This window comes from Lontra canadensis, unplaced genomic scaffold (assembly GCF_010015895.1).
Source record: "Lontra canadensis isolate GAN:19392208 unplaced genomic scaffold, GSC_riverotter_1.0 scaffold2, whole genome shotgun sequence".
In the NCBI taxonomy this organism is placed as follows: domain Eukaryota; kingdom Metazoa; phylum Chordata; class Mammalia; order Carnivora; family Mustelidae; genus Lontra; species Lontra canadensis.
Window position 1 is genome coordinate 33,910,811 of NW_022630996.1, and position 14,956 is coordinate 33,925,766.

Sequence of the window (14,956 nt, forward strand, 5' to 3'; positions counted from 1 at the left end):
GACCCACAGAAGTGTTGTTCAAGGGTCAACTGCTCTTCTGAGTAAGATCAATCCCGTGAACAGTGGTTTGGGTCTCAGGTCTTCTCACTCTCATGACCTCGTTCTGCATATCACTCCTTAAACCTAGTGCAGGTTCCCCAGCACATCTTCAGTCTCTCTGCCCATTTGAATTTAAAGATTCTCAAGTCTCGCTGATCTTATTAAAATGTCAACCAAATCCTTCTTTCACCCTACATAGCTCCTTTGCAGGCAAACTTTGTTTCACAGAGGTGCTGGCACTCTCATTCCTCACCTCCTACCCTGTCCATAACCATCTGCAATCCAGCTTTGTTCTCTGCCTTGTAAACGAGTCCACGGTCTCTGATCGTAGTTCTGATCTAAGCTGACCACTCCCTCTTTCAGAATCTCTCTTGGCAACCATGCCACACACAGAGCCCCCCCTGCAGGCCCCTTTGAGAGTGTCTCTTTCTAGGTCTGTGGCTTAAATGTTAGTGTTCCTCCTGGTTCTGCTTTGCTCAGCCCTCCCTGCACTTCAGTTACTATGTCTATGATGCAGATTTCCAAATCTTCATCTCAACCAAAATGCCCATCTTGAGCTTCAAAACTCAAGATCTTTTAGAGTCATCTAAAATTCAAATCATTTAAACTTAACTCATCCAAACGTCCCACCTTGGGGGATGAAGGAACTGGCATGAAGGAACTTTCTGGGGCAATGTTCTAGATCTTAATAGAAATTTGTGTTATAAAGATGTATGCTTGTGTCCAAACTCAGGGATGCACACTTGAGATTTGGAGGAACACGCTAATGTCTCCAGTATACTTTTAAAATTCTTCCCCCCAAATATGGTATTTTCAGCAATGGCCAGAGGGATAGCTAGAAGGATGGCTAGGTAGCAGATACATGATAAAGCAAGGAGAGTAAAACGCGTTAAAGGCACCATCTAGATGGTGACTATGTGGTTGTTTGATGTAAAATTCTACCAAACATTGCTGTATATCTGCAATTTTCCACAGTATAATTCAGGGAGCAAAAAACTTTTTCCCCAAACACGCACACTTGCTCCTTCCCCAAGATCCCTTATCTTAGTGGCATCATGCCACCTAACAAGTTGTACAAGGCAGGGATCTAGGTGACATCCTTACTTCTATTTTTCCACCCCCTTTGCCGCAGTCAAATCTCTCCAGGACAGTCCGAATCACCTCTCATGGAGTGACTGTCTCCTCGCTAATCTCCTTCAGAGCCGCCAGTCTCCAACCTCCTCTCCGCATGGCAGGAAGAATGACTTTTCTAAACCCCAAATATGATGTTATTCCTCTGTGTGAAGTCCTTGTGTACTTGCTGGCTTCCAGATATAGTCCAAATTCTTTCAAAGGCCCTTTAGTCCTCAGCCCCATCTCCCCTAAGTACACTGTCCTCTGCAGTCACTCTCCTCACTGTCCCTCTTCCCCACACACACCCAGGCCCTAAGCACCGGCTGAACTATGGGCCACTCACTGTCTGTGCCCTCCTTATCTCTGGTGGGGGGAGAGATAGAAGGACACTCCAGGCTGGCTTATAGGCTCTGCCCTTCGTCCGGAACACTACTTCCCCTCTTTCTACCTGGCTAACTTACTCACCAGTTTACAAGCTACTTCCAATGACTTTAACACCCCTCCAGTTACCCCCCAGCACTCTATGCTCCCACCAATTACAGCATAGCATCGCACTTACCAGTTTACTTGTGCTTTCTCCCTACTAATCTAAAAGCTTCTGAGGGGGAGTTTTCTGAAGGTACTGCTAGATTCCAGTACCAGCACAGTGACTGGCACAGTGCGGACATGCATTCATACATTTACTGAACCAATGAATCGTGTAATCACATAGGTTGTCATTTCTATGCGAAAACAAGTCTATACATCACAACATGGAAAAAGGAAAATATAGATTAAGCGATGTTACTTACCAGGAAACCTCTTTCTTCAACACTTGAATTCACTTGACATTTTATTTTTAAATAAATATGACCTTCCAAAGGAGATAAAAAGGGCACCTAGAAGACAGGGGGTAAGTTATTTGCAAAACCGTTTCAAAGTGTGATTTTTTTTTCCTTGATAAAACATGTATAAATCATGAATAAAGAAGATTATGCCTTGAAAGCACAGTATTTTCTAAAGCTGGAATGTAAAACAGGTGGCCCGATAGGCCACTGGTTCCTTAGCAACAAATGCTTTTGAAGAATAAATTCACTCAAGGTAGAGTTTGATAAAAACAGAACCCTAAGTCCCAAGTTAATGTGATAGAGAAAACACAGATTTAAGAAGAGATTATATGTGCTTATCTATTCTCCATCAACAGAATATACTCCATTGGTAAATTAATACATTAATACTCAGTAGTAAAGAAGAGTGAGCTGCAGAAATGGAAAAGCTGATCCCCAAATTCATATGGAATTGCAAAAGGTCCCCATTATTAATAACCAAAACAATCTTGAAAAAGAACAAAATTGGAGGAATTGTACTTCCTAACTTCAAAACTTAATCCAAAGCTACAGTCATAACACAGTGTGGGAAGGGTGTAAAGAAGATCTGTAGACCAAAGGAACAGAACTGAGAGCCCAGAAATAAACCTATACAGCTATGGTCAGCAGGGGTGCCAAGGCCATTCAATGGGGAGAGAGCACTCCTGTAAGCAAACAGTGCTGGGAAAACTGGATTTCTACATTACGAGAGTGAGGTTGGTCCCCTATCTTCCATCATATACAAAAATTAACTGAAAAGGGATCAGTGACCTAAACCCATGAAACTCTTAGAAGAAAACACAGGAGTCAATCTTCACGGACATGGATTCAGCAATAGAGTCTCAGATATGACACCAAAGCATGAGCAGCAAAGCAAACAACAAAATCGATAAATCAGACCTTAGCAAAATTGAAAGCTTTTCAGTGACGATTCTCAAAAACTCAAAAATAGAACTACTACATAGCCAAACAATCTTACTTCTAGGTATTTATCTGAAAGAACTAAAACCAGAGTCTCCAGGAATATGGGCACTCTGGCATTCGTTGAATTCTTCACAAGAATAAGAGGGGCAAACAACCTAAATGTCCCTCAACACATACAGACAATATGGTACAGAACCCTTTCTCCCCACTTCAGAGTATGAAAACTATTCTAGCCACGCAGAGCCTATTCTTCTCCAAGTAGGAAGCTCGTCTTCCCGGCTCTCAGACTCTCCTGTGAAATGTGCCCTTCCCTTTGGTGCCCGAGGCCATAGCCTGCACTTTGCACAGCAGATTCTTGAGAGCAATTATGTGTCTTTTCCGTGTTTGTTCTCATAGCCTACTGCCAACTTATATCCAGGCATTCAACCAACGGTTGCTGAAAGGATACTCTTTGACCAAATAAATACCCAGTTTTCCTATTTAAAAAAAAAAAAAAAAAAGGAAAACGTGGCACATAGGTAACCCCTGGATTTTAAAAAATCTGCCCACTTGACTTTTACAAAATACTTATGTTAGTACCTGTCTTTGCTAACTGAAAGAAATCTGAAGAGGATTTTCACTTTCATGAAAAGAGGCAAAAAGCAAAACGAGCATTTAGCATTTGTGTTTGCAGCTAGCTGTTCTGGAGGCAGCGTGCACCCCAAACAGCGAGAGTGGCACCCAGCTCTTTCCCTGGGGACTACACTCAGCACCTCAGCACAAAGCCACCAGAACTCTGAACTGTGTCTGTGAGCGTCTGTGCTTCGTCTCCATTTGTTCTGTGCATCTGTTAGCAAAACGTGTCTTAAGGTACCAGAAAAGCCTAAGAGAAGAGAAGTTACTTTTGAATGGAAAAAACTTTTTAGGTATAAGGCTAGTTTCCAACAATTCAGTCTTCCAACACAATAAAGAGAATTTAAAGGGGGAAATCTTGGCCAGAAAGTGTAGATTTCCAGAGACTAATTCCATGAGACAAACCTCTAACTTTCTGAATTTAAAAGGTATCATAATGTAAAATCAAAATATTATGTGCCTCATTATCCCTCTTGTTATAAATTCCCTTGTTCTTTTCTTTTCCATGTTGTCAGTTTTAAGTTCCTCAGGCTCTCAATGTTAATTAATAGATTTCCACGTTGAACTCTCAATGTTAATTAATAGATTTCCACGTTGAATGCTGCTGGTAAAAAGAATCTCATAAAAACGAGAAGAAAATGTTCACTCTTAACTCTACAGCTATGAAATGCTGAGTGTTCTTGGTCAGAAGCTTGTCCCGATGGGTGAATTGAGAATATTCACAAGATGGTCAATATCACTGCCACCTGCTGAGTGTAGGAACATGGGAAAATGTATGAGCCTGTTAGGTTTTCTGTTTAACAAAATGGTCTTGAAGATATTCACACTTCTAAGATTATTGCTAAGATCTATAAAATGTAACTCTATAACCAGCATGGCTGTAATTTTTCATACAGTGGGATATTTCTAAGAGAGGGGCGTACTGTTAATAATTATTAAGCCAATGGACATACACCAGGATAGTTTTGGGCACAACAGAACACCTAATCACTCTTCCTGTAACCTTGAAATTCGACAATGCTAATTGGTTGTTTTACTTCACAACTGTTTGCCCCATTATTATTTGAAATGACATCTCTATTTCCGGTAAGGTGTAAATACCTAGGAGGGTTCTTTTAGTCAAAAGATGGGCTTCGAGATATTCTTCTCTCTTTATCTGTGAAAGTATAATAAAATCTATGGCTATTTTGGAGTCTCTATTCAAAGAAAGGATCTGAGAGCCTGTGACTCATGGCAATTCATAATTTAAATTGCAGGATATCAGATTTAACCTCAAATAGGAAGGCAATCTCTATCAGTGGTATCCTAAATCCATAGAGCAAACAGTCTGGGTAAACTTCAACAGAAATTCCATTCTGAAGGTGATCTCAAGAGATAACCTTTGTGACTGTTGTATTGTTGGTCACAGCACCAATAAAATAAGCAAACACTCGCTTATATCACTGGTATCTGGTAGGATATGGGTGACTTGTGTGTTCTCTCAAAGTCAATGAAGCAGGGTTATTGTGTGAGTATAGACCGTCTTCCATTTTTCTCACCAACTGAAAGAACATCTAACTTAACTATTTTAAATATTCTCGCACATCAATTATAAACTACTAGAATAAATACTTGCTTCCTCCTGCCATTCGTAAAAGCACATTTGAGACAAATTTTATATCTGATTATATTGTATTTGATTCAGAAAGAGACTTTAGAGTATTAGACACAACCAATTAAATTGAGTGATTTGATTTTGTACTGAATCATGTGGTTGGCTATTTAAGTTACAATTTCAAAGAAAGAGAATGGAAATACCAGATTTTTTAAATTTGTAAGTGTGATATTTTGAACTAAAATGGCACCCAAACAATTTTTCAAAATGAGTCTATTTAACATACATCATTAAAACCTCTTTCATTTTATCAGTCGCATTTCTCTACACCAACAACAAGACAGAAGAAAGAGAAATTAAGGAGTCCATCCCATTTACAATTGCACCCAAAACTATAAGATACCTAGGAATAAACCTAACCAAAGAGACTAAGAATCTATACACAGAAAACTATAAAGTACTCATGAAAGAAATTGAGGAAGACACAAAGAAATGGAAAAAATGTTCCATGCTCATGGATTGGAAGAATAAATATTGTGAAAATGTCTATGCTACCTAAAGCAATCTACACATTTAATGCAATTCCTATCAAAGTATCATCCATTCTTTTCAAAGAAATGGAACAAATAATCCTAAAATTTATATGGAACCAGAAAAGACCGCGAATAGCCAAAGGAATATTGAAAAAGAAAGCCAAAGTTGGTGGCATCACAATCCCGGACTTCAAGCTCTATTACAAAGCTGTCATCATCAAGACCGCATGGTACTGGCACAAAAACAGACACATAGATCAATGGAACAGAATAGAGATCCCAGAAATAGACCCTCAACTCTATGGTCAACTAATCTTCGAAAAAGCAGGAAAGAATGTCCAATGGAAAAAAGACAGCCTCTTCAATAAATGGTGTTGGGAAAATTGGATAGCCACGTGTAGAAAAATGAAATTGGATCATTTCCTTACACCACACACGAAAATAGACTCAAAATGGATGAAGGGCCTCAATGTGAGACAGGAATCCATCAAAATCCTTGAGGAGAACACAGGCAGCAACCTCTTCGACCTCAGCTGCAGCAACATCTTCCTAGGAACATCGCCAAAGGCAAGGGAAGCAAGGGCGAAAATGAACTATTGGGATTTTATAAAGATCAAAAGCTTTTGCACAGCAAAGGAAACAGTTAACAAAACCAAAAGACAACTGACAGAATGGGAGAAGATATTTGCAAACGACATATCAGATAAAGGGTTAGTGTCCAGAATCTATAAAGAACTTAGCAAACTCAACACCCAAAGAACAAATAATCCAATCAAGAAATGGGCAGAAGACATGAACAGACATTTCTGCAAAGAAGACATCCAGATGGCCAACAGACACATGAAAAAGTGCTCCATATCACTCGGCATCAGGGAAATACAAATCAAAACCACAATGAGATACCACCTCACACCAGTCAGAATGGCTAAAATTAACAAGTCAGGAAATGACAGATGCTGGCGAGGATGCGGAGAAAGGGGAACCCTCCTACACTGTTGGTGGGAATGCAAGCTGGTGCAACCACTCTGGAAAACAGCATGGAGGTTCCTCAAAATGTTGAAAATAGAGCTACCCTATGACCCAGCAATTGCACTGTTGGGTATTTACCCTAAAGATACAAACGTAGTGATCCGAAGGGGCACGTGCACCCCAATGTTTATGGCAGCAATGTCTACAATAGCCAAACTATGGAAAGAACCTAGATGTCCATCAACGGACGAATGGATAAAGAAGATGTGGTATATATACACAATGGAATACTATGCAGCCATCAAAAGAAATGAAATCTTGCCATTTGCGACGACGTGGATGGAACTAGAGGGTATCATGCTTAGCGAAATAAGTCAATCGGAGAAAGACAACTATCATATGATCTCCCTGATATGAGGGAGAGGAGATGCAACATGGGGGGTTAAGGGGGTAGGAGAAGAGTAAATGAAGCAAGATGGGATTGGGAGGGAGATAAACCATAAGTGACTCTTAATCTCACAAAACAAACTGAGGGTTGCTGGGGGGAGGGGGTTTGGGGGGGTGGGGTTATGGACATTGGGGAGGGTATGTGCTATGGTGAGTGCTGTGTAGTGTGCAAACCTGGCGATTCACAGTCCTGTACCCCTGGGGAAAAAAATATATGTTTATAAAAAATAAAAAAAAACAAAACCAAAAAAAAAAACCTCTTTCATTTTAAAGATTAAACCTCTTTCATTTTAAAAGATTAACAAAATCTCTTACATGCAGAAATTGGCATTTTGTACATTTCTATATACCCAGGGAATGCTTGTAATTGACCTTCGCAAGGCTAGTAAAAATCCTAAAAAAAGACCTAAGACATACGATTATATTTAGTATAATTTTAGTGTTCAATGCATTTTAATTTCAAAATCATTAAACAAACCATCATCTACATAGCAATGTACCTATTAGCCAACTGAGACCAGTTTTATCTGAAACATTACCATAGGTCTTTCCATATACGGGAGGTCAACAATATTAAATACTGAAATTTTAGTTTTTAGACAATTGAATACATTTTAATGTTAGTTATTAATTTGGTATTTTAGTAGCCAGAAAAATCAAATAAAAGTGACTACAGAATCTGAAAGAACTGTAACGTGAAAAAAATATAGAAGAAAAGCCCTAGTACCAAACATGCATGAAAACAAGAAGACTGTCAAAAAAAGCTTAAAAGAACTATGAGAATAAAGAAAAAGATTTCCACCTGCAAGAATCTAAAGAAAGAATAACGTATATCACGTCCTTAATTCTTTAAAATTACCAAGAACACATAAGAGTGGTTAGTGAAATGAATACATATGAGCCAAAACTTCAGGATTGATTTTTTTAAGCTCATTAGTTTCAAGCAAAGAAAATATAGCAACCTTTTCCTGGAACATATAGCCCAGTAGTTCTCGCTCTTTTACATCATAATTTATCTAAAACAAACAAAATAAAAGACAAAAAGAAAGAAAGACCCAAGATCACTCAATTTGTTAAACTAGCTGTATTACTAAATAAAAAGTTATATACATTTTTTAAATTAGCATGTTAAGATAAAACACATTTATGCATTAACAATAATCAAAATTTAAAGGTAGTCTGTTTTTTTCCTATTAACTAAAAGATAAATGTTTCATAGAAATTTAAAGGTAGATTGTTTTAATTTAACCTTATGTTCTCTACTGGGAAAACAAGATCCCAGAGAAATGAAGTGATGTGCTCAATGTTTAAAAGGAAATTACTAGCAGGATCAGTACTAGAAACCAGACCTCCAAATTTTTATACTTCCTCACTTCCATATTCTGACTACGAAAATCTCTTAAAATATTTAACAATATCCCTGTATTATACCACAGAAATCAGCCCAAGGATCAAAATTTGCTACCAGGTCTCTCACTCTTTGAATGGTTTCATTGGCTACTAAAAGTTTAGTCAGGGGCACCTGGGTGACTCAGTAGGTTAAAGCCTCTGTCTTCAGTTCAGGTCATGATCCCAGGGTTCTGGGATCGAGCCCCACATTGGGCTCTCTGCTCAGCAGAGAGCCTGGTTCCTCTTCTCTCTCTCTCTCTCTCTCTACCTGCCTCTCTGCCTACTTGTGATCTCTGTCTGTCAAATAAATAAATAAAAATCTTAAAAAAAAAAAAAGTTTAGTCATATCACATTAGTGAAAAAGCACTCAACAGGGACAGAACACTGAACTTTGAAGCTTTTAATTTGGGGAGGAAAGTATGGGAAAGAAATCCCTTCGATTCATGAGTACTTTCTAAGAAAGTAACCTATCCTTCCCTATATTATCAAAACTAAATCTATTAAATAGTATTCATTTCAAGATATCAGTTCAAATGGGCAAGTTACCACGTTTAAAACTGTAAGCTTAACATCTACATGCAAGAAGTAATACTCCCGTAGTCAGAAGTAACATTTAGAATAAATCAGTATATGCTGTATACAAAGCAGTATACACTGCTTTGAAGATTTAACTATTAAGAGACAAGAAAGAAATACTTCCAACATCAAAAATGTAGGGACACCCACGCCTAGTTAAAATTTACAATTCTAAGAACATACATTCTCACCCAAAGATTTCAAATACTTGAAAGTCCTTGGGGCATTTCCATTGACCTAATTTTTCTAAAAGCAAATAAATACATAAATTTGGAGTACCTTGTCCAGAGCAAATTTAGTGTTCCCTACTGAAGACAATGACAGCGTATAAGATCCAACCAGGGCAAAGTTGCTGGTGCGCACAGCATTGAGACCTCCTGGACTGGCCATGACTGGAGAGAAAGGAAAGGAAGTTTAGTTCAGAGTGACTTTTGTGAGTGTAAATAACAATTCTTCACCACAGCCCAACAGAAAGAAATTAGGTCATCACAGAGAAAACTGCCTCATTTTCCTCCATCTCTAAAGAGTGAGAGAAAACAATTTTCCTAAAAGAGATGTGAAAAGGCTTCATTGCTCTGGTCTAGGATGACATAATTAACAGCAGAGATTATCTCTGCAAAGTTCTTCTCAGTTACCTTCTTATGCCAAGAAGAAGAGACCAGAAGCCCAAAGGAAGTGAGTGAAACCAGCTCCATTCTAATCCCCTTCGGAAAACTCAGGCCTAAAGCCACTCTAGAGAACGCCTTTCCTGGCTTCCTGGCACAAAGGCTCCCAGTGAACTAGAAGGATGCTTCTCTGACATGATACAATGCGAGTTATGATGAGCAAAGTTAAAAGAAATAAAGTTCACAGTGTGGAAAACACAAAACAAATCTATACAATGACAGAAGTTGGAGTGAAGAACGGAGCCAGCGGCTGCAGCTGTAGCCCGGTGACTGGGTATCACACAGCTACTGCCTGCTAGATAGAGCCTAAATGACGTGAGGCCAGGCAACAGCTGACAGCATGCCATTCTGCCCGGTAATCTCATATATTACTAAAAAACATACAGAAAATATTACTCAAAGGAGACTAAGGCGAACACTCATCAAGATGCCCATATGTATAAAGCATGTGCACCACTGCTTAACTCAATTCCTTATTCAGGTGTTTGAAATAGTTCAAGATTCACTCACCTGAAGAATGAAGGCTGCTTTTCTAAAAGAAAAAAAAAATCGGTATAAAGAAGAAGTATAAGTTATTTCCTTTATTCAATACAAAGATTTAAATATTAAACATTAAACTCCTTAACACTGCAAAGGCTACACTTCAGAAAACAGTATTTTTCCCCTTCTTAAGTATCAGATTTTCTCCCCAGTAGTATATTTTAAAGATTTCTACAGTACCAAGGGTTTAGAAATGGCTAACCAATTTACAGTCCTGTGTGTAAGATGCAGATTTCTCAATGGAGCTAAATTTTTTAAGAATGTACTTACTGTGGTTATAGATGTGAGAAGTCGTTTTGGAGTAATCGCCTAGAAGAAAAGATTAACAGTGTCTTTCCTGCTAAACATTATGAGTCAGAGCTTAAAACTAACCAAACTTGAGATACTCTCACATAGAAAATAATCCTGAAATATGAATACATTATTCTTGAATCCTCCATTAAAGGCTTTCCCTATATTGTCATTCCTGTTTTTATTAGAACTAAAATAAAATTTTGCTAGATGATGACTTAGGAAAAGCACAACCCAGAGCCAAGACTGGGAAAGCTGGAAATTGACATGCAGACACTACTGTTTCTGCCTGCATGTCAGTCCCAAGTGCTGGTTAACCGAAAACATGGCAGGCAAGAGTGCAGAAGAAAGGCCTGAGACACATTTCAGCAGGCTATCAAAGCTGGTTGTCAAGTAAGTGTAGAGCAATTAAAACTGATACATCTATTGTTTCTGATAATAATACTTCTACCATGTTTTTCATTCTCACCTTGGACTTATATGCCTTTTTCTTCTTATCAGGGCCTGAGAGATCTTTCTTTTGTACCTACACACAAACCCAAAGCATAATTAGTTTAAGAGTTAATACCTCTAAGGAGGACATAATATTGGTTATTTGGGAAAGCTTTCACTACTTACCAAGCTGTAAACTTCAATATTTATTTCAAAGTCATTGGACACATCTTGCCTGAAAAAATAAGTCATTTAATAAAACAGCAAGGAAAACATTGACTTAATGCCATTAAAAATGATGCCACCTAATAGTGTTGTGATATTTTGGGAGTAAAGGAATTCACAGTGTTTTTAACTACAAGCAGTTGTTATAAACCATCAAAGAACATAAAAATTAGTAAGAACAGCCTATTTTTCCTATAATACAAGCCAAATCTTTTCTTTGGTATTTTACAACTCAAGATCTTTAATAAGTACTTTTTTTCTAACTGGATTTTGATTCTGAATTTTCATAATAAATTTTTAAGACTAAATACATCTTTTCAGTGAGCTGGAATATTAAGTACATTTACGATTTAAAACATATATACAGGGGCGCCTGGGTGGCTCAGTGGGTTAAGCCGCTGCCTTCAGGTCAGGTCGTGATCTCGGGGTCCTGGAATCAAGTCCCACATCGGGCTCTCTGCTCGGCAGGGAGCCTGCTTCTCTCTCTCTCTCTCTCTCTCTCTCTCTCTCTGCCTGCCTCTCTGTCTACTTGTGATCTCTCTCTGTCAAATCAATAAATAAAATCTTTAAAAAATAATAATAATAAAATAAAAATAAAAATATATACATAAAAATTAAGGTCCACATTTTATATACATATTTATTTATATATATTTATATAATGTATAATGTGGAACTTAATTATTTTTATGGTACATATGAAATATATATTTATATTTTATGTATTTACCAAATCATTAAGTACCTATAGTCACATGCAAGAAAAGTGCTACTCACTGGAAAGAAATATCAGAAACATATAAAAGATTTAAATCAACAAACTGAAACGGAGTCATTTGTCCATAGAAGAATGTAGATACCACATTTCAAAGACTATACATTCCATCTGTATTCTCTATTAAAAGAAAAATGTGTTTAAACCATCAAAAGCCTAATTTACTTACAGAGTAAATGTAGTAGTGAATGTCAGAGCATCACCATTAAGAGAATTTGAAGTACATGCTAATGGTGTGGCTACCATATTTTCAGGTCCTGCTTTTAGTATAATTAAGAAATAGTAATTTGCTGCATCTGCAAAAAGTAATCATATTACGTAATAAGCACAAGCAAAGTCAGATTTGACTAATCAGCATTCCAGAAGACCAAAGGAAAAATTAATACTGCGACCGATTTATGTAATTTACCTAAAAATTACTAAAATCAACTTTCCAGATACAAAAAGCTAAGTAAGACCCATAAGCAGACAGTCATAATCATCATCAATAAGCCTCATCAAGGTCTCTTTCTATAATTTATATGAACTGAAATGACATCACTCCATATCCCTCAGTGTCTGCTGACTTCAAATTTTACCTATTGATTCCTAATTCTTTAGCTGACGATATATTGTTCAACAATATAGGCCTCAATATGTTCCTTAAAATATTATATTTCTGTGAAAGTTCCTTGGAGATAAATTCTAATAGAAACATAAGGGTTTCTTCACCATGTTAGTAAATACCCACGTTTCAAGGTACATATTATATTACCCAATAGATTTCTTCCAGACCACACCAAAATCAGACAACAGCGACAATCAGAACCTATGTTATCTTGTTCCTAAAGAACGCTCCATTCTTTATTTTCCTTGTAGCTTAAATTCACTTCTCACCTATGTCTAGCCCTCCCTCTCCTCAAACAGAATGGCCCATGCAAATGAAAATATAAAAGAATCTTAAAAGAACTACACCAAAATTTAATGAAACTTTGATTTTTATTAAGTGTGCTATAATTACCCTGCCCTCTTTTCAGATCCTGGTGCAATATTCTCCTTTGCCCACTTTGCTATGATTTATCATAGCACACACATTTAGGAAAGTTTACTTATTCAATCTAGAGTGACAAAGGCAATAATAATTTTAATAGAACCATCTTTACTGTGGTGGTCATCTTCACCTCTACAACTAATAATTCAAGATTTTTGGAATGAATTTTATTTTATTTTATTTTTTTAAAGACTTTATTTATTTATTTGACAGAGATAGATCACAAGTAGGCAAAGAGGCAGGCAGAGAGAGAGGAGGAAGCAGGCTCCCCGCTGAGCAGAGAGCCTGATGCAGGGCTCAATCCCAGGACCCTGGGATCATGACCTGAGCTGAAGGCAGAGGCTTTAACCCACTGAGCCACCCAGGCGCCCCTCGAATGAATTTTAAACAGAATAAAGTAGATTCTCTTCAATGTCCCATTACTTTCCACAATAAAACTAAATAATGAAAGTTGAAATGATCTGCTGTATCAAGACATCTCATCTTAGGAAAATACTTTATGCTCAAAACTATGTTTAGGGGCACCTTCGTGGCTCAGTTGGCTAATGTGTGCCTTGGGTTGAGGTCATGATCCCAGAGTCCAAGGATCCACACTGCATCTGGCTCCCTGCTCAGCAGGAGTCTGCTTCTCTCTCTGTCCCTCTCCCCTCACTTGGTCCTCTCTGACTATCAAATAAATAAAATATTAAAACAACAACAACAACAACAAAACACCTATGTGTAACTCACCTCCTTTCAGTTAGAACCCTGTCTGTTACCGTGTAGATCAGCAACCCCATATATGCAATTTTGCCTTGGTTATTTTTACGAATATATCTTCATTAAAGGAACTAAAGGCCCAAGATACAAGCTGTGCATCTTTTTGCATGCTCTACTTGCTCCCATTTGCATAATTCCTATCTAGGTAAGGCTCATAATTTAACCTAGGACCCAGAAGTGATGCAAATAAAAATCACCATACCTGGTTTCTGAACCGTACCACAGACGAAATCTGCTTTTAGAGGCAAGCGGATTTCTGACAAAGTAACTGATCCTTTGGATGCGACAAATTCACTTGGGGCAATGGGACCAGCTTTATTCTTCTTCTGAGGCCCTTCATTCTTCAATTTATTCAACTCATCAATCAAAAGTGCTCTCTTCTCAGCTATGTAAAAATATGCAATATCACAAATATGAAAACTGTAACTGTTTGTACATGAGACCAACTCAAGAAAATGTACTTAAGATCAAAGACAAGATCAGTGCTTCTTTATAAAACAGATGGTAGTAGTTGGGTAAAACCTTGACTGCTCATCTTTTTATAATGTCTTTAAAACTTAATGCTTGAACTTTTTGCCAGTTTTCTCGTATGGTATAATCTCTGTGCACTAACATGCCCTATCATCCCTCAACACACATACACAACTAAACTCACACGCTTTTTTTAGCTCCATGAAGATAGTTAGGTGCTGAGACAGAGTGTGTGTATACAAATACACACAGACGCACACACAGACACACACACACACATACACAAATATGTTCATATATTCATTTTTGGCATACTCTTCACAACTGCATTTCTTCAAATGCATTCCAATTCCTTTCACCTTTTGTGCAAACTCCATTTTAAGTGCAGAGCATTCACAAATGCCATAAGAAACACACAAAAACACAGATCAACTGAAATAGAAAAAGTCCTTTCTTTAAAATAGATATTTCTAACTATCCTAGACTATTCTAACTATCTAACTATCTAACTATTCTAACTATCCTACCTATTCTAGTGTAGCACACGTACTTGCAATGAGGAGAAGTCTTTCCGCTTCAGCTTCTTCTAGTGACCCTTTTCCATGATCTTCGTCAACACAACAGTTAAGGGCCTGGCTAGCTTGATAGATGACTGTCTGCTGCAAATTTATTTCATTATTGAGTTCCTAGGGAAACCAACAAAAGGAAGAAAAAACTCACATTTTTA

The 14,956-nt window shown here is 37.6% G+C and overlaps 1 protein-coding gene across 3 annotated transcripts in view; it reads right to left on the reverse strand.

Moving 5' to 3' along the window:
- The window catches only part of ANLN (anillin actin binding protein), a 50,701-nt gene that overhangs the window by 6,820 nt on the left and 28,925 nt on the right, over positions 1-14,956 (reverse strand). For 2 of the 3 annotated variants that reach the window (XM_032871552.1, XM_032871542.1), the window contains exons 13-22: positions 14,780-14,915; positions 13,961-14,143; positions 12,139-12,265; positions 11,156-11,204; positions 11,007-11,063; positions 10,517-10,555; positions 10,217-10,238; positions 9,321-9,433; positions 8,039-8,092; positions 1,944-2,030 (exon numbers count right to left, since the gene is read on the reverse strand). In XM_032871552.1, the coding sequence (XP_032727443.1) occupies positions 1,944-2,030; positions 8,039-8,092; positions 9,321-9,433; positions 10,217-10,238; positions 10,517-10,555; positions 11,007-11,063; positions 11,156-11,204; positions 12,139-12,265; positions 13,961-14,143; positions 14,780-14,915 (867 nt within the window). The remainder of the gene's footprint in view (positions 1-1,943; positions 2,031-8,038; positions 8,093-9,320; positions 9,434-10,216; positions 10,239-10,516; positions 10,556-11,006; positions 11,064-11,155; positions 11,205-12,138; positions 12,266-13,960; positions 14,144-14,779; positions 14,916-14,956) is intronic. The other variant, XM_032871562.1, reaches the window with a different exon arrangement.